At 36.8% G+C, this 27,435-nt stretch overlaps 1 protein-coding gene across 1 annotated transcript in view; it reads left to right on the top strand.

Moving 5' to 3' along the window:
• Nucleotides 1-2,723: 2,723 nt before the first annotated feature.
• LOC5573817 (protein Wnt-4) overlaps nt 2,724-27,435 on the top strand; it is a 34,840-nt gene continuing 10,128 nt past the window's right edge. The window contains exon 1 of the mRNA XM_021847306.1: nt 2,724-3,225. Within this exon, the coding sequence (XP_021702998.1) occupies nt 3,128-3,225 (98 nt within the window). The 5' untranslated portion in view covers nt 2,724-3,127. The remainder of the gene's footprint in view (nt 3,226-27,435) is intronic.

The following is a 27,435-nucleotide window of genomic DNA, read 5'->3' as shown; positions in this document are numbered from 1 at the left end:
TCTAAGTATCGCATACCCTTAATCGAATAGCTCACGAGCGCGCCTTCATCATAGATCTTCAGTTACGCGCGATTCGAGCCTCCCATCGATTGTTCAGCACCGCTTCGACGTCGTCGCGTGCGATGTTTTCCCGCTCATGGCGTGCGTTTCGAACGAAAATTGCGCCGCATGTGTTGTGCCGTGGAATGGAATCGATGCACTAGCCGCATGCTTACTGACTGCTCGCTCACCCGCACAAGACGACGATGGCGGTCATCAGACGCTAACAAGCAACGGTCCAAGCGAGAACAGGTCGCCCCGCTGAAGACACGAGACGCTTTCCATTCGCGGTAGGATAGGTGGTAATCTGCTTCCGTCAGGTGTCTCGCGAGTGATTCCCACCGTTTTTTTTAGGAAACTGTGGGTGTTCCAGAGTGAAAATAAAAGTGAAATTAATTGCTGAACTTTGAACACTGAACCGGTTTTCTCCCATCGGGTTGGAGCGGGATGCAATATTCCTTTGGCTCTGCTGGTGCTTAAGAAGCTAATTTTCCGGCTCATTCGCTTGGCAGAAAAAGGGCCATTAGCATTTTCGCAAATTGTGGCGCAAAGATTTTCATCGGTTTTGTTGGAGAGAGAGGATATTGACTGTTTCCTATCCATTGAGAGCTGAATTGGAGTTTGGCGGAACAATTTCCATTCGACGAGTGCATTTCGTTCCGGTCGTGCGTGAGAAAGTCGATTTCCCGCCAATGATCATCGAGATAAAGTTACAGAAAATAATTAATAAGTTACACGAAGAATTTGGAGAACAAATTGTAGCAAATTAGTAACGTCTACACAATGCACTATGGTCCAGGAATCAGTTTTACGCGGAAAGATGCATTTTGAGCTTTAGAATGAAACATTAGACAAAAACGGTCTTCTACAAAGTTGTTTGTATTAGTTAAGCCCTTTGTTTGGTGTTATTGAAAATTAGGGTGGACCACATTTTCATAGAAATTGTGTAACTAACTTTCTTATTTGTAGAAATTATATTATACATGCTTCAGCAAAGTTGTAGACCATTCAATTTCAAGCAACTTTGCTAAAAAAAGTTTTTTTGTATCTCTTAAATTGACCGATTTAGAGCTTTTTTCCTGCAGTGACATAGGGTGGTCCGAACAAAACTGGTTTTCTGGCTCTAGAGTTTTCAATTCAAATTTCTCATCAAAGTAGTCTATGAAACACTTTTAGAGCTATGAAAAATGCGCAATTTGGTGAGTGAAGAAACTCGCTATCTTCTTCCGTTTAGGAGTTATTGTTGTTTTTCTCTCAAAAACATGCCTACTTTGATTGTAAATATCTCTGATTGGGGCAAACATAAAAAATATCTTTTGACGGCATTTAAAAGACAAAATGAAATTGTACATTATATCAAAAAATTACAGATGTGTTATTTTTGTAACTCTAATAAAATGCCTTGAAATTCAAATATTTTTTATCACAAAAACTTTGATAACTTTTGAATTAAAATAGATATCAACAATCTTTTTGCATGAAAATTTGCGTTTTGTCAAGTTCTAAAAGTCGTTCATAGACGACTTTGACGAGAAAATAATATTAAAAAAACTAGAGTTGAAAAACTTATTTTTGTTGGACCACTCTGCTATGATTAGGAAAAAATGCTCTAGATTGGTCAAATTTTGAGCTACAGAAAAACTTTTTTTGGCAAAGTTGATCAAAATTTCAAGCTCTACCGCTTTGCCTAAGAGCATATACCAGTATTTTTGCAAATAAAAAAAATTGATTATATGATATGTGTGATATTGTGGACCACCCTAGTTTCAAATGACACAGTATGAAAGCTTACATTTTTAGAAACAATTTTGTAGAAGACCATTTTTGTCTAAAATTTCATTTTCAGGCTCAAAATGCAAAATAATAAAAAAATACATACTATGAAAATCTTCAAAATAGTTTTAGAGCCCTATCTTTCTTATTTCAGATTACTCGTCAAAGTCGTCTATGAACGACTTTAAGAACATGACAAAACGCAAATTTTCATGCAAAAATATTGATGATATCTATTTTAGTTCAAAAGTTATTGAAGTTTTTCTGCTTGAAATCCTTTGTTTTTCAAGGCATTTTATTAGAGTTACAAAAATAACACATCTGTAATTTTTTGATATAATGTACAATTTCATTTTGTCTTTTGAATGCCGTCAAAAGATATTTTTTATGTTTGCCCCAATCAGAGATATTCACAATCAAAGTAGGCATGTTTTTGAGAGAAAAACAACAATAACTCCTAAACGAAAGGAGATAGCGAGTTTCTTCACTCACCAAATTACGCATTTTTTAAAGCTTTAAAAGTGTCTCATAGACTACTTTGATGAGAAATTTGAATTGAAAACTCTAGAGCCAGAAAACCAGTTTTGTTCGGACCACCCTATGCCACTGCAGGAAAAAAGCTCTAAATCGGTCAATTTAAGAGATACAAAAAAACTTTTTTTGGCAAAGTTGCTTTAAATTGAATGGTCTACAACTTTGCTGAAGCATGTATAATATAATTTCTACAAATAATAAAGTTAGTTACACAATTTCTATGAAAATGTGGTCCACCCTAATTTTCAATAACACCAAACAAAGGGCTTAACTAATACAAACAATTTTGTAGAAGACCGTTTTTGTCTAATGTTTCATTCTAAAGCTCAAAATGCATCTTTCCGCGTAAAACTGATTCCTGGACCACTGTGCAATGGTAGACGTAACCTGAAAATCCAATCCAAAGATTCTAATGACAAGAACTAAAAGTGAACAGTGACTCCGGTGTTATCCTTGCACATTATCCTCACGGCGCTGAAGCTGAATTTCCGTTCTGGTGCTACACATGAGCGCAGGGTGATATGAATTCCACAGCAATAATCATGCCATTACGCGATCATCGACAGCATGACAAAATCACCAAAGGAAGATTATTCGGCGCTGGTGTACGGTCGAGAATAGACAGTGTTTCGTCGTCGGTGCGTTGCTCTAGTAGTGATGGTGATAATCGCTGAATTTTGGGAACCGAAGGCATTAGTTTTCGATTTCGGAGTTCGGGGTGTTTTCAATGTTTGAAGAAGATATTTCGTAAGACAACAGTGCGACAGAAAGCAAATCGTCCATGGAAGGCCTTGGGAGGAAGATGATTGTGTATGGTGTGCTTCTGTTCAGTATTATTTGGTGCATTAGTGAGTGCAACGATATCATTATTTCCAATGGGTAAGTTGAAATTGACACTGTAGTATGCATTTAATAGGGACACCCAGTTAACAAAAATGTGATGAAATGAAGATCAAGCTATGTAAAATGTTCCAATATACGAATCCAGTTGAGCGAATTTTTATAAAATAATTGTAGGGATTTAAACTTCGCCAACGCAAATTTGCGTTAATAACACAACGTTACATAAATAACGTTTTTGCGTGTCTCATGGAACAAATTACATCTCTCTAGTAAATTTTGGATTAATGAATCTGATACCATTTTTTACCAGCACGTTACAATTTTTTTTTGTTATATAAAATAATGATCTAATGAGTGTTCACGTAAAATTTAAACACTGACTTTCCAAACTTTTGAGTGATCTAATCCAATTAAGTTAATAGAAATATTTTGATGCTTGAGACAAAAATACGTTCCGTAGTGTAATTGTTAATCCGGGACAGGATGCACCTAAATAAAGGTGATGCATGATGCATTTCAACAGTGGAGCAAGTTGCACCATCGTGTTAATTTCATTTATCGAAAAAATACGAATTTTATACGCTTTTCGCTTCCAAAACGATACAGATACCAAAGACTTCAAGTATCTAAACATTCACGATTCTAGTTTATTTTGGCCCCGACTAATTCAAGTGCGTGTTGCCTCAATCGAAAACTCTACAGAAAATGTATGTAAACCCGTGCATAATAAAATTGTTTCTGAAAACCAACTCATGGTATGTCATACCTGCCTGATAATTTCCAATACTTAAAACATAAATGAGGTACGAATGAGACCTACATAAGAAGTAGAATATCCCCAAATAATATTCTATGTATATTCTACTAACATCAAACTGATAATTATATCAGGTATTGTAGTACCAAAATAATACATGATGGATTTTCATATATAAGCGAAATGTTTCAATAGGAGTTCAATACCTCAAGCAATCCTAAATAGGTGCCGAAAATCTCAATGAAGAATTTTGAATTGTTTCAAACCTTTTTTTTCAATGGCACCAAATCGAGGTATTGATAACTGAACAATACATTGTTATGATATGGTACCAAAATATAGATTATTGCGAGTAATTCGTTTCTCCTCGAGAAGTAGGAATCATCATATCGCCAAATCATCTCTTCGACAGTTTACTCAGTCTTTAAACATCTGTTTAATGATTGAAGTTTTCTAAAGATTTCAAATACAGTTCCACTTTCGAAGCGACAATCTAAACGATCAAGAAAGTTACATCAGTTGTTTTATCCTTAGTTTTTTATTCAAAATGAGTTAATATTAAGGGTGTGAACAATTTACGACGTTCCATCAATCTGAGTAGTATTTTTCATTCGAAAGCTGTTAATATTACTGAAATTGATAAGATGCAATTTGTTCCGACAGTGCATATTATCCCACGCAGCCCTCCTTACACATAAAAATCACAAATATATTCAAACAATTTGAATGTTTGTGTTACATACCTTATAGTGTAAGGTCACCTTACTGATGGCGACCTTTGTGGAATAATCAATATTTCTGGAAAAAAAAAACTAAAGAAAGAAACTTGAGCAAACTAATGTCAAAACATTTACCCATTTTTAGTTATAACAGTTTTTAAATTGTTTTCCTTAACAAATTTCTGCCCCTCCGGTGGAGCAAGAATTGAAATGTAGTGAACAAAAATAACAATGGCATGAATACATTCTAACAGTGGTAAAGTTATGTTTTCAGAAAAATACACTCTAGGTACTAAGGAGAAGCCTAGTTACACCCTGGTATGAAAATATTAAAAATATATTATTTTGATTTCGTTCCGTGCGCTGAAAAATAGACCGATTTTTTTTGTCAAAAAACAGCAAATAGTTATAACTTTTCCGAATATCGATCGATTTTTATGTTATTCGGAGTAGAAGTTTCTTAGCAAAGAAACCACAACGATATTTTTAACATTTGTTTGTTGAGTTAAAAATCTAATCTAATCTAATCTTCAACAATCCTTATCCTAACTACTGAGATAATATTATACGCACTTATTTATCAAACTTACGCCCTTAACTCGATTATCTGTTAAAATGATCTTCAAATAATAAAGACCTTACTATAATTTAATCTTTGGAAACTAATTGAATTCCATCATTCCCATCTTTAATAACTTCTTCTTCTTCTTCTTCTTCTTCTTCTTCTTCTTCTTCTTCTTCTTCTTCTTCTTCTTCTTCTTCTTCTTCTTCTTCTTTTTCTTGGTATTACGTACTCACTGGAACAGAGCCTGCTTCTGAGCTTTGCGTTCTTATGAGCATTTCCACAGTTATTGATTGAGAGCTTTCTTTGCCAAAGATGCCATGTTTGCATTCGTATATCGTGTGGCAGGTACGATTATACTCTATGCTCAGGGAAGTAAAGGAAATTTCCATTACGAAAAGATCCTGAACCGACCGGGAATCGAACCCAGACACCTTGTTTCAATGTTTCAACATTGAATGTAACTCCTTGGTACTATACCAGGTACAGCATACAACACGGCTGGCCTGAAAATTTGTTTGAATATCAAAAGCTTGTTCTTAAGACAAAGTTTTGATTTTCTATCAATAAGGGGATAGAGATATTTTACATATTTATGTTGGGATCCCGGTATTACTTCCCCAATTGTCCATAATAAGTTCGGATTATGATACACGATTACGCAACATGTTCTATTTCAAACATCACTTTTATTCTAGCGATCAGATCACAACGATCGATCTGTCGCTCGCTTCGTACTTAACTATCTATTCTCTAGTTCAATACAATCGAGGAACAACAATTCAAACCGAAATCCAGTAGAGTCGTCTACAAATAATTTAAACCCAATTTTATTGATACAACATTTATTACATTTGGCTTGAATGCCCTTAATGTGATTTTTAAAAGTTAAATTCTTATCTAGTTAAGTATCTAGGGCTCATAGATACTTAACTTCATCTGATCAATGTATTGGAACCCCTCTCATCGTGACAACATGTCTACTTGAAGGTTTTGAATAGAGAGCTTTTGGTTTATGTAGGAATATTATTAGTTGAGTTTTGGAAGCATTAGGATAAATCTTCCATTTTTGCAAGTGTGAAGAAAAACTATCCAAACTTTTTTTGCAATCGTCCTTTGGCGGAGAGGCCTGTGTCATTCGCAAATAAGGATTTTTGACATGCCTGAGGTAACTCAGGTAAGTCAGATGTGAAAATATCGTATAATATTGGTCCCAAAATGCTGCCTTGAGGAACACAAGCTCTTACAGCAAGTCTTTCAGATCTGGAGTTCTAATAATTAACCTGAAGTGTACGATTTGACAGATAACTTTGAATTATTCTAACAATGTATGTTGATAAATTAAAGTTTTTTAAATTTACTATCAAACCTTCATGCCAAACACTTCTTCGTCTTCTTTCTGGCGTTACGTCCCAACTGGGACAAAGCCTGCGTCTCAGCTTAGTGTTCTTATGAGCACTTCCACAGTTATTAACTGAGAGCTTTCTATGTCAATTGACCATTTTTGCATGTGCATATCGTGTGGCAGGTACGAAGATACTCTATCCCCTGGGAAGTCGAGAAAATTTCCAACTCGAAAAGATCCTCGACCGGTGGGATTCGAACCTACGACCCTCAGCTTGGTCTTGCTGAATAGCTGCGCGTTTACCGGTACGGCTATCTGGGCCCCTGCGCGCTACGGCTATCTGGCCCAAGCAGCACATATTGTTACAAGTAGCTTACAGCAACGGCTACTTAACATATTCAATAGTTACAATATGATACATTTGCAACACGGAAAAATACTGCTATGTAACCGAAAAAGCGCAAAAAGTCGAGCCTTATGTAACTTGTTCGTTTGTTACATAAGAAGTTTACAAGCGACTGCTATGTAATTTGTTGATTACGCATGGGTTTTCCTGTGACAAAATAAATGAAACGATGTTGAAGTTGTTGTTATTTTCTGACAGTTTTGGAACCGAACAACCATTTTAGAATTGAGTGTCAATAAAAGTAATAAGTATGATTTTCGAACGCGTAATTATTCACTAGTACATAATAGATTTAACATGCCGATTTGGATTTGTGGTGAAATCAATGATTTTACTTGCTCAAAATTAACGCGCTCATAAAATAGATAATAATTTTATATTGAATAACACATGATACCTGGATTGTTGAGATATTATTCCATTAGAACTGTCACAAAAAAATGGAAATTGACACTGTTACTCAAATCAGCAGTGTTAAATTAATTGTTTGTGAAGATTGTGATTCCAGAATCACGTTTTTTCGTGTCCCGCAGTTGGATTTTCTGGGTTGCCTATCATAAATCGCCATTTAATTTCACCATGCTGCAGAAACACTTCCGACTAACTGTTTGAGGACAGCAAATCTAAAATGATGAAAACTATTAAAAAGCTGTTGGAGAGGCTGCAAATTGTAAATTCAACAATTTTAATTAATCACTGGAAAAATATCTATGAATACAATAACTAGTCATAAAATAGTAAAGTTCTTATATCAAAATTCACAATACGTATGAAAATTTTTGACATGTAGTATTGGTCACTGTCAGCAAGTTACTCGTTTGTTACATATTAGTTACCCAGAAATCCTATGTTATTTTGAAACTGCTGTGTAACTTTACTGAAACTGCCTATAAATCACACTGCTGTCAATAGGGGAAAGGGTATTAAAATGAACACCTAAAGGATATCGTCTTGCTTTTAATGGGAAAAACGATGAATTTGCGATAAATCATCATATAATGTGCAAAAATCCCCTAAGCCAATTGACTGGAACCTTACAAGAGTATGAAAATTAAATGCTCCGTCCAAGAAAGCACATGAATTGTGACGTGCTCAAATAGCTCGAAAGAAGGCAAATTCAAGCGTGTACTATAATAAGGGCGCAAGTCGCATGATCAATTTCTCTTCATCGATCCTCTCTTTTGTGAATAAAGGTGACAAGATGCGGGTTCAATTTTTCACTACAAGACGCTAGGAAGTAATGCAATCTTGCGTCCTGAGATGAAACAACGAATAGAATTTAGAAATTGATTAATTTGTGCCAATATTAGGGACTGAGGGTAACATGCCCATGATAAGGAAAATAGCGATTTAGATGTGAAAAACATGCTTTTTTGTTATAATCGGATATACAAATATGTTCGCTATCAAATAGTAGAAACAACATCCATTCATTTGAGTATTTCTAGGGTTAATAAATCAATTAAAAAAATTTGTTTGTTTCGGATGGAGAATAAAATAGAGTTAACACATGAATATATTCATGATTTTGAACGAAAAAACAGCTTTTAAAAATTATCGAGTTGATGACGGATCCTGCCTTCTTAAACGAATTCTCGTCATTCCGTGTCATCGACTCAAAGATTGGCGTTCCCCACAAAAGTAGTAAAGAGAACATTACAAATGTAATTATGTTCTGTAATATGTCTACTCGCAAAAATTGTCTTTCATTTATTAATTTGTTTATTAATTATAACTAGTTCTATCGCACAACATCAACAATGGAGATGTTAATTAACGCAGCGACACGAAATAAGACTAAGACAGCCAAATTTTCACATACTTTCATCGTCATTAAAATATTATGGAAATGTTCATTTTATGTTGGTGGTAAAACACATGAGCAAAACAAACATTTTTGATTTTTTTATCACAATCCTAAAAAAAACTTCTATGAATGATTACAATCTCTTCGAAAACAGTTCTAAAGGTTTCTGCTTGGACATTATATCATTACGATATTCTCCTCATTGAAAAACACTTCCGTACCTAAAATTACGTTCTGACTTCAATTTATCTCCGTTTCAACAAAAACACTTTTATTTATGCTCTAAAACATCCGTGCGTAACAAAAAAATATTGAATTTTGTTGTTCATTCGTAACAAGTTTGGTGTTCATATTACCATCATGTTCATTTTTTCACCCCTTCCCCTATTACAAATGGTAAACAAACTTCATGCTGTTACACACCTGTGACTTAGCAATCTGTATGTAACCTAGCGTGATATTTGTTTCTTTGCAACCACAGATTCAATTTCAATGTAACTTATTCATTTTGACAGCTCTAGGTTAAGTTACATACAAGTAAAAATGCAACACCTATGTAATGTAAACAAAGTGTAAGTTACAATGTAATAGTTTAGTAACCAAAATTGAAAATCATCAATAAGATATGCTACAAATTATCTGAAATGCAACGGCAATGTAATTTGTTTTATTTTTCATTGTTACCATTGCATTTGTTACCAGTGCTACTTGGGGGGCTATCTGCCAAACACTGTCGAATGCTTTTTCTATGTCTCGAAGAGCAAGACCAGTAGAATAACCTTCATATTTGTTGGAACAAAATTTGTTACACGTAAAAGTTGATGAGTGGTCGAATGTCCATGGCGGAATTCGAACTGTTCATTAGCAAAAATTGAATCTTCGTTGATGTGGGCCTTAATTCTGTTCAAAATGACCTTCTCAAAAAGTTTACTAATGGAGGAAAGCAAACTGATTGGACGATAGCTAGAAGCTTCTTTAGGATTTTTGTCTGGTTTTAAAATTGGAACAACCTCAGCATTTTTCCATTTGTCAGGAAAATATGCCAACTGAAAACATTTGTTAAATATATCAAATAAAAATGATAAGCTACCTTCTGGAAGTTTCTTGATGAGGATGTAGAAAATTCCATCATCGCCAGGAGCTTTCATATTATTGATTTTTTTAGTAATAGTTCTCACTTCTTCCAAATCAGTCTTCCAGGCATTTTCGAAAACGTTCTCTTGATTGAAAATATTTTCGAAGTCCTGAGGAACTTGGTTTTCAATTGGACTAGTAAGTACTAAATTATAATTGTGCGCCCTTCCAAACTGCAAAGCAAGTTTTTGAGCTTTTTTGCAATTAGTTAGTTTTTTTTTTATTAGTATAATTCCAAACATTACATTCATTATTTCTTAAATCTAGGTGTTCTGTGTTATTAGACAACACTATCATCCTAATTTGGTAACACAAATCTAAGATTTTATTAACATTTTGATAACAACATATTATATTTCATTTGCCGTAGCAGTTCAGTTTTTTTACAGGTGAGTTGATTTCACCTGCTTATAAAAGAAAAAAACGTTTTTAATATACTTAACCTAACTTAACCTAAACATATAACGCATTAATCGTGGCAATTGAAAATTGTAACGATTTTTGTCTGAAATTATTTATTATTTTATTTGACATTTGTTCCAATGTTTCAACATTGGATATTCTATGTAACTCATTGGTACTATACCAGGGAGGAAGCCTCAGAATCATTTTCGAAATTTTATTTTGAATTCTCTACAGAGCTTTCTTCCTGGTATTACAACAGCTAGTCCATATTGGTACAGCATACAACATGGCTGGCCTGAAAATTTGTTTGAATATCAAAAGCTTGTTCTTAAGACAAAGTTTTGATTTTCTATTAATAAGGGGATAGAGACATTTTACATATTTGTTACATTTGGCTTGAATGCCCTCAATGTGTAGTGGTTAGAACACACGCCTCTCACGCCGAGGACCTGGGATCGAATCCCATCCCGGAAGTAAAGCCGTTGGTCCCGAGATGAACTAGCCCAGGGCTAAAAATTTCGTTAATAAAGATAGGAAAAAAAATACATATTTGTTACATTTGGCTTGAATGCCCTCAATGTGATTTTTGAAAGTTAAATTCTTATCTAGCATGAGCCCTAGATACTTAACTTCATCTGACCAATTTATTGGAACCCCTCTCATCGTGACAACATGTCTACTTGAAGGTTTCAAATAAAGCGCTTTGGGTTTATGTGGGAATATTATTAGTTGAGTTTTGGAAATATTAGGAGAAATCTTCCATTTTTGCAAGTATGAAGAAAAAATATCCAAACTTTTTTGCAATCGACTACAGATGACAGGCGTCCTTTGGCGGAGAGGCCTGTGTCATCCGCAAACAAGGATTTTTGACATCCCTGAGGTAGCTCAGGTAAGTCAGATGTGAATATATTGTATAATATTGGTCCCAAAATGCTGCCTTGAGGAACACAAGCTCTTACAGGAAGTCTTTCAGATCTGGAGTTCTGATAATTAACCTGAAGTGTACGATTTGACAGATAACTTTGAATTATTCTAACAATGTATGTTGGAAAATTAAAGGTTTTTAATTTTACGATCAAACCTTCATGCCAAACACTGTCGAATGCTTTTTCTATGTCTAGAAGAGCAAGACCAGTAGAATAGCCTTCAGATTTATTGGAACGGATCAAATTTGTTACACGTAAAAGTTGATGAGTGGTCGAATGTCCATGGCGGAATCCGAACTGTTCATTGGCATACATTGAATTTTCGTTGATGTGGGCCTTAATTCTGTTCAAAATAACCTTTTCAAAAAGTTTACTGATGGAGGAAAGCAAACTGATTGAACGATAGCTAGAAGCTTCTGCAGGATTTTTGTCTGGTTTTAAAATTGGAACAACCTTAGCATTTTTCCATTTGTCAGGAAAATATGCTAATTGAAAACATTTGTTAAATATATCAACTAAAAATGATAAGCTACCTTGTAGAAGTTTCTTGATGAGGATGAAGAAAATTCCATCATCGCCAGGAGCTTTCATATTATTGAATTTTAAGGCATTTTAGAAAACGTTCCCTTGATTGAGAATATTTTCGAAGTCCTAAGTAACTTGTTTTTCAATTGGACTAGTAAGTCCTAAATTAAAATTGTGCGCGCTTCCAAACTGCATAGCAAGTTTTTGATCTATTTTGCAATTAGTTAGTAATAATTTGTTTTCCTTTTTCAATGCCGGTATTGGCTTCTAAGGCTTTTTCAAAATATTAGATAATTTCCAAAAGGGCTTAGAGCCAGGGTCCAATTGAGAAAATCGTGATTGAATTTATGTTTAATCTTTAAGACTCTGGTTCTCACATTTTTGGGCAATCATGTATTGCGTTTATGGGCCATCCTTAGCCTAGTGGTTAGAGTCCGCGGCTACACAGTAAAGCCATGCTGAAGGCGTCTGGGTTCGATTCCCGGTCGGTCCAGGATCTTTTCGTGATAGAAATTTCCCTGTGCATAGAGTATAATCGTACCTGTCACACGATATACGAACGCAAAAATGGCAACTTTAGCAAAGAAAGCTTTCAGTTAATAACTGTGGAAGTCCTAATTGAACACTAAGCTGAGAACCAGGTTCTGTCCCAGTGGAGACGTAATGCCAAGAAGAAGAAGACGGTACGCATAGTCTCGACTCATCAAATTATCAACACCCATCCATCAGTGGTACGGTAAGCGATTCATCCAAATGTTGACAAACGTACAGTTATTTGCTATGTTTGCCTACCGGGCAAAAATTGTATTTATGTACCCCTGTCGTTGATTCACCGGTAATGCTTTGTTTTCGCAATGAGTCAATTAGCTGCCGTCTCTGGTTCCATATTGCGATGAATTAATTAGCTAAACTGCATCTCGCAACAAGTATGTGCAGCCCGTTGCAGCTACATATCAGCATTCAATTGTACAAAAGTACTCATTGTGGCTTTTTTGCTGTTGGCAAATTGAGCAGTCCTTGCCATTCATTCGTCCTATGCATCCCATATGACATTCCGCTTTGGAACCGTGAATCATGAATGATTCAGTTGTATGGTTCTATCGCAAAAGGGGGTTGTCGTTCATACCCAGCCCAGAAGGGTTGCAATGAATATGCCTTTAGGTGAATAGCTCTACAGACTTTTGTCAATATTTATCCACCGTTAAAATACCTTTCACCCACTTGCTGACTCCTGAGCGAAGAGGATAATTTTACAAGTAACTTATTCTTAGGTCCCCTTGCGATCTTTGTACAACGAGCAGAGCTTGGTAAGACGTAAATTTGTTCACATCAGGGATTTCAGAATGACGTTTTTCTTCATACATACTTTATTTGTTGAAAAAAAAATGACATTTTCAATTAAAAACAAGAATTTTCCTCATACAGCAAATGCATATTACCGAATATGAGTGATGCATGACATTTAGCGATTTTAACGTAAATAGCACAGAAAACGTAAAAATTTAGTAATATTTTAGCTTTGTTATTTGAAATCCTAAAACTTTGGTGTCTTCGACAACATGTCGTATTTTTACACGTTCTAAGCCTTTACTGAAGACGCGAAAGCACTAAGGCGCGAAATAAAAAAAGTTTGCATCGCAAGGTTCTTTGATTCAAGTGAGGAAGCAAAGAGTGCCGCCTATCGTGATCAGTTGTTTCAAATTTGGAGTATTTAGGCAGGAGTTCTTAAACTCCATTAGAGGAATCAAGGTTTCCTTCCAAATCGCAAAGAAAGGAGACTGCGCGTATTGCCGAAAATTTTTGAAGATCGCGAACTTTTTCTCAAACATGTTGATGAGAAGAAGCACATTTTTTTTACTAATGACGACAAAACTGAACGTTTTTTCAAGGTCTTCTTGAAAGGTCTCTCAAGTAACTATAAGTCATCTGAATAGATCAAAAATGTAATAAATGATTAACTTGGTTTTCCCCAGTCCATGTTCTTCTTCTTTCTGGCGTTACGTCCCCACTGGGCCAGAGCCTGCTTCTCAGCTTAGTGTTCTTGTGAGCACTTCCACAGCTATTAACTGAGAGCTTACTATGCCAATGACCATTTTTGCATGCGTATATCGTGTGGCAGGTACGATGATACTTTATGCCCTGGGAAGTCGAGAAAATTTCCAACCCGAAAAGATCCTCGACCGGTGGGATTCGAACCCACGACCCTCAGCTTGGTCTAGCTGAATAGCTGCGCGTTTACCGCTACGGCTATCTGGGCCCCAAGTCCATGTAATCATTATGAAAAAGAAAATCTGGCATTCGTCGAAAAGGGCTTTCTCAAGAATATTATTTCGTTCACTTTAACAAAAATGCATGATTTGCGGAGATTCTTCTCACGCTAAGGACGTCTGTCGTATGAAGGATGATAAAATTCCTTGTTTGCAGATGACACAGGCCTCTCCGCGAAAGGACGAAGCCTGCGTGTCATCTGTAGTCGATTGCAAAAAAGTTTGGATATTTTTTCTTCGTACTTGCAATAATGGAATATTTCTCCTAATGCTTCCAAAACTCAACTAATAATATTCCCACACAAACCAAAAGCTCTTTATTTGAAACCTTCAAGTAGACATGTTTGTCACATGAAGATAAGTACCTAGGATTCATGCTATATGAAAATGTTGTAATACCAAGAAGAAAGCTCTTCAGAGAATTCAAAATAAAATTTTGAAAATAATTCTGAAGCTCCCTCCCAGGTTTAGTAGCAATGAGTTACATAGAATATCCAATATTGAATAATTGGAACAAATGTCAAATAAAATAATTAATCATTTCAGGCCAAAATCGTTTCAATCTTCTATTACCACGATTAATGCGTTACATACATAGGTTAAGTAAATTGAAAGCGTTTTTTTTTTTCTTTTTCTTTCTCTTATACGAAGGTGAAATCAACTCATCTGTAAAAAATGTGAACTGCTACGGCAAACGAAATGTAATATGTTGTTAACAAAATGTTAACAAAAGCTTAAATTTGTTTTACCAAATTAGGATGAACGTCGTCACTATCACAGAACACCTAGATGTAAGAAATGAATGAAATATTTGGAATGATACTAATAAAGAATTAAAAAAAGGAAAGAAAACTTTCGATTTTGATTAGTACAAACTTACCTTCTACCAAGCACATTGCATCAGTCACACAATTCTAAATCGGTAGGCATGCTAGCAAGACCCGCATCAATGGCTACCAGGTAGGTACGCTTCATTCCAGATTTTACGTTGTTTTTAAATATTTTCACTTGACTTGAGCTTATTATCCTTTTTCATGGGGTAGGGTAGACACATTACAATGAATGTGACTTTCTCCTACGTGCATACCTACCGTTGACTGTGGCAATAGAAGCATATGGAGCATATTAATGCAAATGGGGCTTGTGATTTCCGAGATTTGAACGATACGTGAATCCTTTCCAACCATCCAGCAGGCAGCCTCAATGGCAATCGTCGTTAGCGGAGAAACTTCGAGCTGCACGACTCTCACAATTGTCATCTAGGTTAAATGAAACAAAAACAAAAATATTTCTATTGGAGTCACTTGTTGATATGAAACCCCCCATCTTCTCATGAAGAACCACATTATCCGAGTGCACGGAGCACCATTATAATAGAATTCTTGGTCCAACTCAGACAGAAACCATAAAATAAATCGCGGCAATTTTTCGGTTCTTTTTGCAAATATGAGAACTGTAACCTCGGGCAGCGAAAAACAGCTCGCGAGGGAGTCACTGAACAATGTGCGGTTCTAACTATGGAATGTACACGGTGAGCTTCGGTCCTGTCACCACCCTGAATCCGGCTAATTAAGAGCATTCCAAACGAGGATACACACCGGTGTCGTTAAAGAGGGATTATCATTCCTCAAACCGGGCAAAAATCAATTTAAATTCCTCCAAATCGTTGTCATTACTATATTAAATATTCATAAATTAATTAAAATATTTGCCATACATGTCACCACACTTTTTTTTTGGCTTGGTCTGTCGATGACGAAGCGATACAGTTTAAGCTTACATGGGCGGTTTCAAGGAGAGGAACGTCCCATTGTTTAGTTTTGTTTTATTTTTATCTGACTGATTGTTACCATAAGCAGCAGACAGTTTTCCAACGGCAAACCTTACATTATTGTCAAGCATACGCTTTTTTTAATTTATAAAAAGGCGATATTTAAAAGTTTTTTTATTAGGACTACTTCCAAAAGTTCATGACAACTTAATATAAGTTAATTAGAATTGACCTGTTTTCAATTCGAATGTAAGTAATCAAAACAGGAAATCCAGAGCTTCCATAAGAAATAATTAGGACAATCTTTCACAATAATTATCTGGCTACTTGGTATACTATAGTTTCGGAAACGTTTATGATTCTTAAGTTTTTTTTTTCTTGCTGAATGTGACAAGAGATACATGATTATGTTGTTTTAGCTGTTATTCATATTTGCAAATTGGTGTGATCTGAATAGGATGGTTTGGAATGCTAAGAAGTGCGCAGTAGTTTGCTTCTCTAGAAGTCAGAACCCAGTTTTCTACGATTACAGTTTGTATGGCGAAAAGTTAAGCAGAGAAAGCTGTATGAAAGATCTTGGTGTTATACTGGACTCCAACATGTTGCCTGAAAGTACATGTATCCTACATAACTGAAAAGGCGTCCAGGAATCTTGGGCTCATCTTTCGGATAGGGAAGGAATTTAGAGACGTGTATTGACTGAAATCCCTGTATTGCGCTATGGTCCGTTCAGTGCTAGGATATGGATCAGCTGTTTGGAACCCTTGCTATCTGAACGGATCTGATAGGATTGAAAGAGTTCAACGCAGATTTATTCGTTGGTCTTTGCGGAATCTAGCGTGGCAAAACCGTTTTGAACTCCCACCCTACAAAGATCGCTGCCAGTTAATTGGATTGGACACTTTAAGGTGCCGAAGAAGCGTTACGTGTGCTCTGTGTATTTCTGATGTATTGTCGGCGCGTATAGATTGTCCTGCTATTCTGAGATATCTACCGTTTCAAGCGAGAATCCGAAATTTGCGAAACCATTCACTTTTTAGGATTCAGTTCCGCCGCACAAACTACAGTGCAAATCTTGGAATCACCGGTCTGCTGAGAATTTTCAACCGCGTAGCTTCCGTTTTCGATTTCCACTACTCTAGAGCTACTTTAAAGCAATTATTTGTCACGACATTTAAACGATTTATGTAAACCTAGATTAAGTTTTATCATTGGGACTACCTAAATAAACCATTTTAGTATTGCAATCTTTGAGTAAATGAAAATGCTAGTTTTATTTCACTTTTATCCGTCCGTTAAGGAACTTTCCCAAATTTCACTAATGGCGGGAGATATAAATAGAAGCCGTATTCTAGACCGCTCCGTCCGAAACATGTTACCAGGTTTTATTTTACTCATGTTGATCTGTTAGATGGCCAGTCAGTTGTGGCAGGCCAGATCTCCTAATAGCATCCTTGACCAGTATGTTCAAAAGTATGCCTCTTTGCTTCAATCCGAAGATAACACCTCGTCTGCAATCCAAAAACCCGAATTAGAATAATCCAGCGCTGCATACAGCATGTCATTAGTTTTGCCGGAAAATCATGTTCGGCATTATCTGCCATAGCTTATTTCTTTTCAGTGGATCGTATATTGACTTGAAATCAATAAATATTTGCCTGCAAATGCATTACCCAGTATTTATCTAATGTAATTTGCAAGGTAAACATCTGGTCCATTATCGTGCGGAAAGGCGCTAATTTAATTTTAAACAAAGGTAGGGGAACCTGGTCCAATTCGGACCCTGTTCTAATTCGGACCATCAAGCATTTCTCAATACTGGCGCTACTGTAAAGATCGTGGGTACCGTTTTTCTGCTCACCGTTTGGCTTAGATCAAACACAATAAATTTGACACCTTTCAGTTATTACGTTTCCTTATTATATTAGTTTATTGTTTTGAAGTGCTCAGGTGTACTATCGGTTGGCGTTATTTCCAAGCTTCTATAAGCGACAATAATTCTCCAATCTCTCTGTGTTATTTCATAATCGAATCACCCTAGCCTAAGCTTTCATCTGACCATATGGTTTTGATATGTCTATGCACCGTTTGTGCTCAACGAGTTCAAATCTCAAAATGGGTGTTGGTCCAATCCGGACCTTTTGATATGGTTCAATACGGACCTCTTGATTTTCAACGTGTACTCAGTCTATTCTAAGAGTTCCACCCCGTGAAAATCTTCCCGACTCGATCGAAAATCACAGAAGTTGTAATATTGATTAATAGTGCCTTTGTTTCTGTTGCGGTCAAGAAAATGGCTTCGCAAAAAATCTAAGAAATGAGGTAGATTACCAAAAACTAAAGGAATCAATAAATCAGCTACTTGAAAAGCATCTCCATCAATACCACAGCCAAGCTTTATCCAAAATAGTTTGGCAATACGCTATTAAAAACGTTTACGAGTACTATATAAGAACAATTCAGTCAACTATCCCTCATCCGATTTACTGTGTTTTTGTTCACAAGCTTGAAGGAAAGCGCAGTCCCTTCAATATAGTGTACTTTAATCCATAAATATAAGTAGGTACTTCTCAAAACTTGAATTTCCGAGACTTCGAGTCTGTTTGTTGTCTGTTTCAGTTTCCCATACATGTTCATCTTTTCAACCCGATATTTCATAGCAAAGTTTTAATGTGTGGAAAATTTTACAATATTCAACAAATTTTACAATATGTATTTTGTCAAAATAAATAAAAAAAAAGCTCTAAAATTTGAAATTATGTGTACTTTATCTCGATAGCTCCCATACACGATAATCTGTTCAAAATCGAGTCAGGAAGAGTTGACTGTACCCAATTTTGAACAAGTTTCTTATATATTTTTTAATGAAATTCATATTTCATTTGAGCTTGTTCTGACTCGAATTAGTTTGAAATTTCTCACACATTGAGTTTATTTTTTATGCTTGCGCTTGCAGAAAAAGTTCAATAAGCTTTAATACCAAACAAATCTGAGTTATATTTTGTTACTAACATTGCAAATAACGATGAAATATAGGGTGGTCCGAATTAGAACATGGTGGGTCCGAATTGGAACAGGGTTGGTCGAATTCGGACCTTTTGGAGAAGTTGGTTCAAACATGTCTAGCTATGTTCTGGTAGGAGCTATCACAAAACTCTCTGAGAGAAAAATGTGCGCGCTTAATTGCGCTTTCACGAAAACATAAAACTTTTCATGCCGTTCATCGTGCTGAAAAGATATGGCCAAAAAACTGTTACTAGGCCCGAATTGGACCATGTTCCCCTAATTATTTCATATTTATAAGGTTTAATCACCGCATGACTTTATTGTTATGAAAATTTATTAGCTTTATTCGGTGAATGCGATACCTATACTCAGGTGAAAGGAAGTATCGAAAGTAATAAAATGACAAGATGGATTGAATCGCAAGCGAGTGACGAGAGAAATAAATAGAAGTTGAAAATTTGTTTATATTTTCATAATAATAAAGTCATGCGGTGGTTAAACCTTAGAAATTTAGAATACAATTGGCACAGAAATCTGACTTCAGGATCACTTGGGCAAATTAGAGGTATGCGAGATTAGGCGCGAAAAATCCAATAAGTAACGTCACTTTCGTATCAATCTCCGAAAGTATGCCAACGATCGATAGAACTGTTATATACGCGGAACAATATAGTTAACAGTTTGTTCGAAAGTTGTATTGAGGAAATCCAGATAATTTATGATGGTGTTAGGTCATTAAACCAAAGCACGTTATGTCGAAGTTTGTTAGACTGAATGGATTATTAGAAAGATAAGGTTGGACCGAAAAATTAAAAACCTTACTAAAACCTAAAATTTATCCTTATTTTGTTATAGGTTTCCTCTCTTCGTAATGAACTTTGGTGACATAGCACTGATAATAATATATAGGCGTAAAATCAAGCTGAAAAAAGGAAAGGGCCCAACACCAAATTAATATTTCAAAACCCAAATAAGGATTTGCTAGTATAAATGTGTACTTTCAAGAAGTGCAGTCAGAATTTCATTTACATGTTGGGTATTGGAGCCGATGTTTAGGCTTCTGAAGATATTTTGGACATCCTCACCGGTGGTCCAAATCACTGATTTGGTCCAAATTTTTGGACCATGTTAAAAATTGGAGCTTGCACCGGTGTTGCAAATAATGTTCTAATTTTAATTTATACCAGTTCTCTGGTCTTTTTTTTTTTGGAACAGGTTAACTGCCTGGTCCATTTTTGATTGGATTTGGACCAAGATTTGAACTGTTCCAAATCTGGTTTGACACATGTTTGTTTACCAGTTCGGATTTTTATCCCTGAAACAGTCAAGCTGGTGTGAAGCTTGAAAGTCTACGAAGTAAAAAAGGGTGATTAAATAAGGAAGGTGCTACAAGAATAACGCCATGGATTTGTTCTAAGAATCCTTTTGGGTATGTATTCTCGTGCAGAATTTATTCCTTTTAGGATTTCCTCCAGAAAGTCCTTTTAGGATTTCCTCCAGGAAATCCTCCATGGATTTCTTTCAGGAGTTCCTTCAGAAATTCCTTCGATGATTAACTTCAGAAATTTCTCCGGGGATTTTCTCCAAGATTTCGTATAAGAATCCCTTCGGGTATTTGAGAAATTTATTCCCGATATTCCTTCAGTTTTTTTTTTCAGAAAATTCATCCGGGGATTTTCTGCAGAAATCGTTCGAGGATTTTCTCAGAAAATTCACCCGAGGTTTGCACCAGGAATTTTTCCACAAAATTTTCTGGATTTTGTCCAAAAAACTCTTCCGGGATTTTTTTTTCCAGGAATTGCTCTGGAGATTTCTTCGACGATAAACATTTTTGCTGAATAAATGTTGAACAAATAACTTTCAAGCAAAGTTCAGCTGATTTAACTGTTATTCAGAAATTAATTATACTGGAGACCAGAAACATCTCCGAGGATTTCCTCCAGAAACTCTTCCGGGGATTTCCTTCTGGAAATTCTTTTTGAACGAAATCCTCTAGCGATTTCGTTCAGAAGTTCTTTTCGGGTTACTCCAGAAATTTATGCGTGGATTTCTTACAGCAATTTCTACTGGATTCGGGGATTTCATCCAGAAATTCCGCTTGAGATTTTTATCAGGAATTGCTCCATAAATTCCTCCGCGGAATTCTTTCTGGAATTTTTCATGGGATTTGCACCGGGAATTCTTGCGAGGATTTCTTACAAAAGTTCTCCAGGATTCCCTCCAGGAATTCCACCGGGAATTTGCTCCATGAATTCATTCAGGGATATCCTTCAGGAATTCCTCTTAAGATTTCCAACAGGAATTTCTACAGATATTTCTCCGGGATTTTCCTACAGAATTTTCTCATGGGATTTCCACCACGGGGTCTTCCACGGATTGCCTCCAAAAATTTTTGCAGAGATTTCTTACAGCAATTCCTTCGAGATTCTCTCTAGGAGTTCTTCCGGAGATTTGCTCCAGAAATTCCTCCGGTATTTTTTCAATTCATACAGGGATTTCTTCCAGAGTTCTTCCAAAAGCTCCTCAATGAATTTCTTTCGAGTCTCTCCAGGAAATCCTGCCAAGTTCCTCTAGAAATTCCTCCAGAGTTCCTTCACGAATTCTTTAAGATTTTTTGCCGGAAGTTAAATTTAAGTACTTCTGAGCCCACCGAGAATTGCTTCAGAGATGAATTCAACCGTAGTTACTACGGAAATCCCTTCGGAGCTCCACCGAGAATTCCGATGGGTATCCATCATGGATTATCCAAGAATTCTTCAGAGTTCTAGTATTACTTCGGAAATCCTCGGAATTTCCAGTAGGGATTCTTCACGAGTTTCTTCAAAAAAAAATCCTACATTCCCTCCGAGAGTTCTTCGAAAAATTTCTCCAGGGTTACTCAGGGAATTTCTCTAGAGTTCCTCGTGTATTTCCTCCAGGAATTCTAACCGGGAGAGTTCTACCAGAAATTTATCTAAAGTTCCTCAAGCGATTGCTCTGGCTGTAATCTAGTAATGCCTGGAAAGTTCTCTCGGAGCTCCATCGGGAATTCCTTCGAATGTCCTCGATAGCTTCTCTAGAGATTTCTCCGGGGTTCCTCAAGCAATAACCCTGGATTTCTTTCAGAAACGCATCGGAGGTTTCTCCAAGAATGGCTCCATAGTTCCTCCAGGAATTCCTTTGAAGTTTCTCCAGGATTTTCTATAGAGTTTCACCAGAAATTCCTTCAAAGTTCTTCCGGAAATTCCTTCGGAGTTTCACCGGTTGTTCCTTCTGAGTTGCTTCAGAAATTCCTCCGGAGTTCTTTCAGAAATTCTTCTGGTTTTTAGCATTTCCTCCGAAGTTCTTCAAGAGTTCTACCGGCAATCCTTTTGGATATCCTTTATAGTTGCTTTTGAGAATTTCTATTGGTTTTTCAGGAATTCCTTCAAAGTTCCACCAGGATTTTTTTACCGGATTTCCCCCATGACTACCTCTGCAATTCTTCCGGAGTTCCTTCAACAATTTCTCCGGAGTTCCTCCAGAAATTGATCCTTAAGAGTTTCTTCAAGAATTTATTCAGAGTTCCTCCGAGAATTCCTTCAGTGGAACCTCGTGCATTCCACCAAGAATATTTTCAGAGCTCCTACAGCAATTTCTACGGAGTTCCTTCATGAATTCAGACATCCACTGGGATATCCTAAAGAGCTCTACTGGGAATTCTTTCAGAGCTCCTGCAAGAATTTCTTCAGAGTAACTCCGAGCATTCCTCAAAGATTTCCTCCAAGATTTGCTTCAGTTTTTAGTTTTTTAAGGAATTTCTTCGGTGTTTCTCTAAAAGTTCCTCCAGGAATAGGGTGACCATATCCAGGAGATTCAAAATCATGACATTATGCAATTTTCACAATTTTCTCCTGTGTAAATTCCAATTTGTCTATAATTCGAAACATAATATTTAAATACTAAAGTAGCATTAGTTCTATTCTTAACATTTTGAACATTTGGCGGTGTTTTAGTCTATTTACAGGAACCTGTCCTGTAATTGATAATTCTCATTGAATCTCAGGGAGACTTTCGGGTTCGGCACCTTGCGACTATTATCGGCAACCAAATTTCAAACGCCAAATACACAGTATTTTACTATCAAAACACACCAATGAAAACATTCTGATGATTCTTCGTTCTGTCAGCTACCCGCTAACGAGATTTCCGAGACGGAACAAACAATTTCGCCAAAGATGTCAGCAATTCAAATGAACACGCCTCAAAATGCGGCTGATTTGGAGCTGCCGAAGTGATTCGTTTGCAGCTGTTATGCGAAAGCTACCGAACAGAATGAGGCTGCCGAACAGAATGCGGCTGCCGACAATAGTCACACTGACAAGAGAGCGTTGTAAAAACGTTTCCAAAAAGCTTTTAACAAGCCTGTCGGTGTGAATCGATAAAGGATTGATCAGCGCATAATTGTAAACAAACAAACACGTAATTTGTCTGCTGATGTCCGAAAAAAAATGACAAGAGAAGCGCGGCATCGACTTAAACAAGCTTAAGAATGTCAAAAATATTTTCAATCTTCTTCTTCTTCATTCTGGCGTTACGTCCCACTGGGACAGAGCCTGCTTCTCAGCTTAGTGTTCTTATGAGCACTTCCACAGTTATTAATTGAGAGCTTACTTTGCCAATGACCATTTTTGCATGTGTATATCCGTGTGGCAGGTACGAAGATACTCTATGCCCTGGAAAGTCGAGAAAATTTCCAACCCGAAAAGATCCTCGACCGGTGGGATTCGAACCCACGACCCTCAGCTTGGTCTTGCTGAATAGCTGCGCGTTTACCGCTACGGCTATCTGGGCCCCCCCCAAATATATTCAATGGAATCTGAAAAATAACTAAACAAAATCCACTTAGTCTTTTCAGAGATTTATTAAAAATCATTCAAACAAATTCCGCTTGGATTCTTTGAATCATGGTTTCACCAAGAATCTGCTAAGAATATTTAAAGAAGTTTTACAAAGAAGCTTTCGTTAAGTTTTCACTGAGATCTCGTGATAATTCGCCGAACATCTCGCTATAAATCTCCAAAAGAAAATTAACCAAAATGTATAGGAGAGATCTGGCAAAGATCTTCAATGGAAGTTTAAACCGACAGTGTTTTCCACACTATTCTGAGCGACATTCGTTAAGGATCTTCCCAGAAACGATATGATAGTCGGTCGTGCTCTCCTGGTTTCATTTTGTAGTTTCGGTCATGGTTTTATCAACATTAACTCCACTGAAATCAATCAAATGGTCGCAGTGATAATACGTTCAACACATAAAAAAAAATCCACTGAAATTGCAAATGGAGAACAAACATCTTCAATGATGGTAACAATCCTACAAGCTTTCTCATTTGGTAGTCCTTTGAGTTTGAAAAAAAAATGCCAAAATAATGTGAGAATCTCTTTTATTCTGATAGCGATAGAATTCTGTAAAAATACATAAAAATGATAGCTTGTGTTTTAGTACGAGCCCAAAAGATTCTATTGACAACATCAGAATCGTCAAACGTCGACTGTACCTGAAGGTGTTGTGATACAGTATGAAACGCATCCCAAACTTTCTATACAGCTAAAATCGCTTTCTGAACCACAAAACACAACATGAATTTTGCCATGCCATATGAACATAATAGCTGTTTTTGGGTATTAGGATAGCTATTCCTAATTCAAAATATCTCAGGCATCTCACATTGTTCGTCAAGCAGGAAAAATCAGGACAAAACTTGAAATGTGAAAAATAAATCAGGACACCTCAAAAGAAGCTCAAAATCAGGACATGTCCTGCTAAATCAGGACGGATGGTAACCCTATCCAGGAATTCTTTCATTTCTATAGTTCCTTCAGGAATTTCTTCAGAGATTCTCAAAAAACCATTCAGCAGTTCCTCCAGCATATTCTTCGGAGTTTCACATGGATTTTCTTTAGAGTTCTTCCGGTAATTCCTACAGATTTCCTCAGGAAATTCTTTTGCATCTCCACCGGTAATTCTTTCAAATTTCCACCATTGTTCTTCCAGGAATTTTATCGGAGTTCCTCCAGTAAATCCTCAGCAATATTCCGGAGTCTCCTAGGGATTCTTCAAGAGCTACTCCGAGAATTTTCCTAGATCCTCCGATAAATCCACCAGAGGTCCTCCAGGAATTTTTCAAAAGTCCTAGAATTTATCCAGAATTCCTTCAGAGTTTCTCCAGGAACTCCTTTTTCTCCCGAAACAGATCGGAAAAAGTTCATGAAAGTACTGTTTCATCAATATCGTGCAGCCCCCTTCTAACTAACTGAATTACACCACCTATGGCCACCAGTGGTTAAGAATGCTACTATTATTATTGCCGCTTGTGGTTTTTTTTTGCGGTGATATCTCTGGAATTGTTCTGGTTTTAAAATACCACCGCTTGTGTGCGTACCGAATTCGCACCTCCTACGCCATCAGTTTCGTCCATTGAGGGAAAAAAGTACAGAATGCACCAATGATTGTTCAATTATTTCTCGGCCAACATATGTACTGATTAACTGTGAAAGTCCTCCAATCTATAAAATCACAAATTGGGAAACTTTCAATTAGGGCTAGACTGTTTGTTTGTTTACCATCGAAATTACGTGCTTCAAATTCCAAAAAAAAAACATACAAACATACTGACTGACAAAATCCACTTTCGCGTTCACCATCAATCGGACAATGAGTCAACACCCGCTCCGCCCTATCAACAACAGATCCAGATCGGCTAAAATGTGTGTCGAGGATAAATATTTGATTTTTCGGAATTTTATTTATTAACGAAAATGGAAATGGCTATAAATTTTAATTTGATTTCACGTTATCGCTTCGAATAAGGGGGAATCCATGGAATGCGAGCGCCAATTCGTTCCACCGCAATCAACCTCAATGACCACGACGCGTTGGTGGCGGTGGCGGAGGATGACAGCGACACGGAGTGTCTGAAACTGTTATTAACGGGAAAAATGTCCAAGATGTTTGTACCTACCATTCGAAAGACACAGTACATATTTAAGCATCTACTCCGTGTATTTTAAAATGCTCCAACGAGAGAATCCAAAGTCATATTGATTTGATAGTTTTGAAAGGATATGTACATGTTTCAAAATGTTTTCTACCAATGCACTATTATCAATTTATGAACCAACCAAGCAACCAGTTCGTATTTAGTTTTAGAATATTTCATCTAAAGACAACATAGATAGAGAACTTAAAAAAAAACTACTCGCATTTCATGATGAAGTTTTGTATCTTACATTGTAGAAAGCCAGTGTTTTGTTACAGTCCAAGCAAACGGGTTCCATGATTCGATACTAGAAGTATGGACCAATGCATGGGTTCACTATCTGACGTTTGAGCGGTGCCGTGTTATTACGTGACCATGGTAACGAGTGAATTCGGCACCGCTCAAACGTCATATTAGTGAACTCGTGCATTGGTCCATAGAATTTTATTTTAATGAAGAGATGAATGCCTTTCAAATGATGGAAACCCAAATTCTTGGACACTTTTTTCGTTAACAACGGTTTCAGACACACCGTGAGAAAGTGACCACTGTGGGTGTGATTTGAAGAGGCGCGGATCAATCGTTGCACACATATGTGTTTAAAAGACAATGCGGCCAGCAGCGGTGTGGTGGGATGTTAATTAGTATAATTGATGCCAAGTAGGCAGCACGCTTGAGTTCCGCGGTAGATACCTACCGGAATGTAATCTCTGTGACTGAGAGACCACTGAAGTTGTGGGAAACTGTGTGAATTAGGCAAACAGTGAGTGTTTGCGATGGTTCAATATTTGGGAGATAATTCAGATCGCTGTTTGGTAGAGTCAGAGTAATGTATTCCGGTTGATGTTTGCATGCCGAGGTTTATCTAAACCGTAATTGTTTTGGTAGATTGATTCGATCATGAAACATGCTTTAATGGTAATTTTTGAAGCGGTGACTAAGCTGGGAAGCAGGCTTAATATCATTTCAAACTTCAAAGAATAGATAATTTTTTCATACATTTATTTAGTTAACATCTAAACAGATTGAATCAACAATTTCACGCCACAAGACTCGGTTCGTGGCCGCATCTCTCCATCCTCGGTTCTGCCCCACACTCGCTAAATCGATATGCACTTGATCCGCCCTCCTAGCTTGCTGCGCTCCACGTCTTCTTATACCAACCGGATCCGAAGCGAACACCATCTTTGCAGCTTTGGCCACATTCTGGAAAAAGGGTTCGCGGAAAAGTTGGGCGAGCTCGTGGTTCATCCTTCGCCGCCACACACCGTTTTCCTATCTTTTTTCGAAGAGCTTGCAGACCTCCTCGAGCATCGTGCGGGTATGAATCTTTTTGACCGCAGCTTCTTGTATGAACTAATCTACGATGACGTCACGCTGCAACTTCCAGCGGAAAGAAAACCTTTACTGCGGGCCGTGTTTACAAAAAATGAACGATTTCGTTGTGCATTCATCTACTTCGTGTTCATCCGGTGAACATTCGTTGTCCGGATGTTGGTCCGGATGCCATTTAAATAAACATTGCCCGCATTTAGAGCAGAAAAGAAAAAGAAAGTCGAGGATAAAAGAAGACCGTGGATAAGTCCATAGGCCCGACCAGTCTTGGGAACTGTGA

The sequence above is a fragment of the Aedes aegypti genome, chromosome 2 (genome assembly GCF_002204515.2).
Source record: "Aedes aegypti strain LVP_AGWG chromosome 2, AaegL5.0 Primary Assembly, whole genome shotgun sequence".
NCBI classification, from domain to species: domain Eukaryota; kingdom Metazoa; phylum Arthropoda; class Insecta; order Diptera; family Culicidae; genus Aedes; species Aedes aegypti.
The sequence above is the reverse complement of the archived record's forward strand: the minus strand, read 5'-3'. Positions and strand labels throughout refer to the sequence as shown.